Below are 914 nucleotides of genomic sequence, written 5' to 3'. Positions count from 1 at the left end.
GAGCAGTGGACAAAGCAGTTGAAGGGGCAGTGCAGAGATAGGTCTGATGGGCCCTGGTCACCATGTCACACAATGATGTGTCTGGGTCTGGACACCAGAGGGCACTCTGGTCCCATTTCTGAGGAGTCAGGGGTGATCAGAGCTGGGCCCTGCCACCTGGCCCTGCCTGTGCCCTCTGCTCAGGGCTCACAGCTGGGACCTCCCCACCCGTGGGCACACACAATCCCTCCCCTGCCCACCCCCCCTCACATTCTCAGGCAGAGGGACCTGACCCAGGGCCAATGAGGGGTCAGAGAGCTGGGGGTCTCATTTGCATGGACAGGCCCTCCCTCTCTCAGAGGATGAAGAGGGGAAGGGAGAGATTAGGGGAGGCTCTGCTCAGCTGTGGGGTCACAGAAGGCAGGATCGGTGATGACCTCCACCATGGCCTGGTCCCCTCTCCTCCTCAGCCTCCTCGCTCACTGCACAGGTGACTGGATGCAGGGACAGGGGAAAGGGCCCTGGGAGGATATGTGGGGCCTTGTTTCTCCTCTTGTCTGAAGACCCCAGCATCACCCTGTCTGTGTCTCTCCCCCTTGCAGGGTCCTGGGCCCAGTCTGTGCTGACTCAGCCGCCTTCCGTGTCTGGGGCCCTGGGCCAGACGGTCACCATCTCCTGCACTGGAAGCAGCTCCAACATTGGGAGTAGTAATTGTGTTGCCTGGTACCAACAGCTCCCAGGAAAGTCCCCTAAAACCATGATCTCTGGTTGTAGTGGAGGACCCACGGGGGCCCCCGAACGATTCTCTGGCTCCACGTCTGGCAACTCTGGCACCCTGACCATCACTGGGCTCCAGGCTGAGGACGAGGCTGAGTATTACTGTGCATCGTGGGATGATAGTCTCAGTGCTCACACAGTGCTCCCGGCCTGTGGGG

At 60.7% G+C, this 914-nt stretch overlaps 1 gene segment (V, D, J or C); it reads left to right on the top strand.

The window, feature by feature from the left end:
- Positions 1 to 388: 388 nt before the first annotated feature.
- LOC116629821 lies at positions 389 to 908 on the top strand (the record flags this gene model as incomplete). The annotated part of the segment is given in 2 exon segments: positions 389 to 469; positions 582 to 908. Coding segments are annotated over 2 exon segments (385 nt in total), but the record flags the coding sequence as incomplete, so codon positions are not given.
- Positions 909 to 914: the final 6 nt, after the last annotated feature.

Source organism: Phoca vitulina, unplaced genomic scaffold, assembly GCF_004348235.1.
Source record: "Phoca vitulina isolate PV1807 unplaced genomic scaffold, GSC_HSeal_1.0 scaffold3960, whole genome shotgun sequence".
NCBI classification, from domain to species: Eukaryota; Metazoa; Chordata; class Mammalia; order Carnivora; family Phocidae; genus Phoca; species Phoca vitulina.
This window is presented reverse-complemented; position numbering and strand designations above follow the sequence as displayed.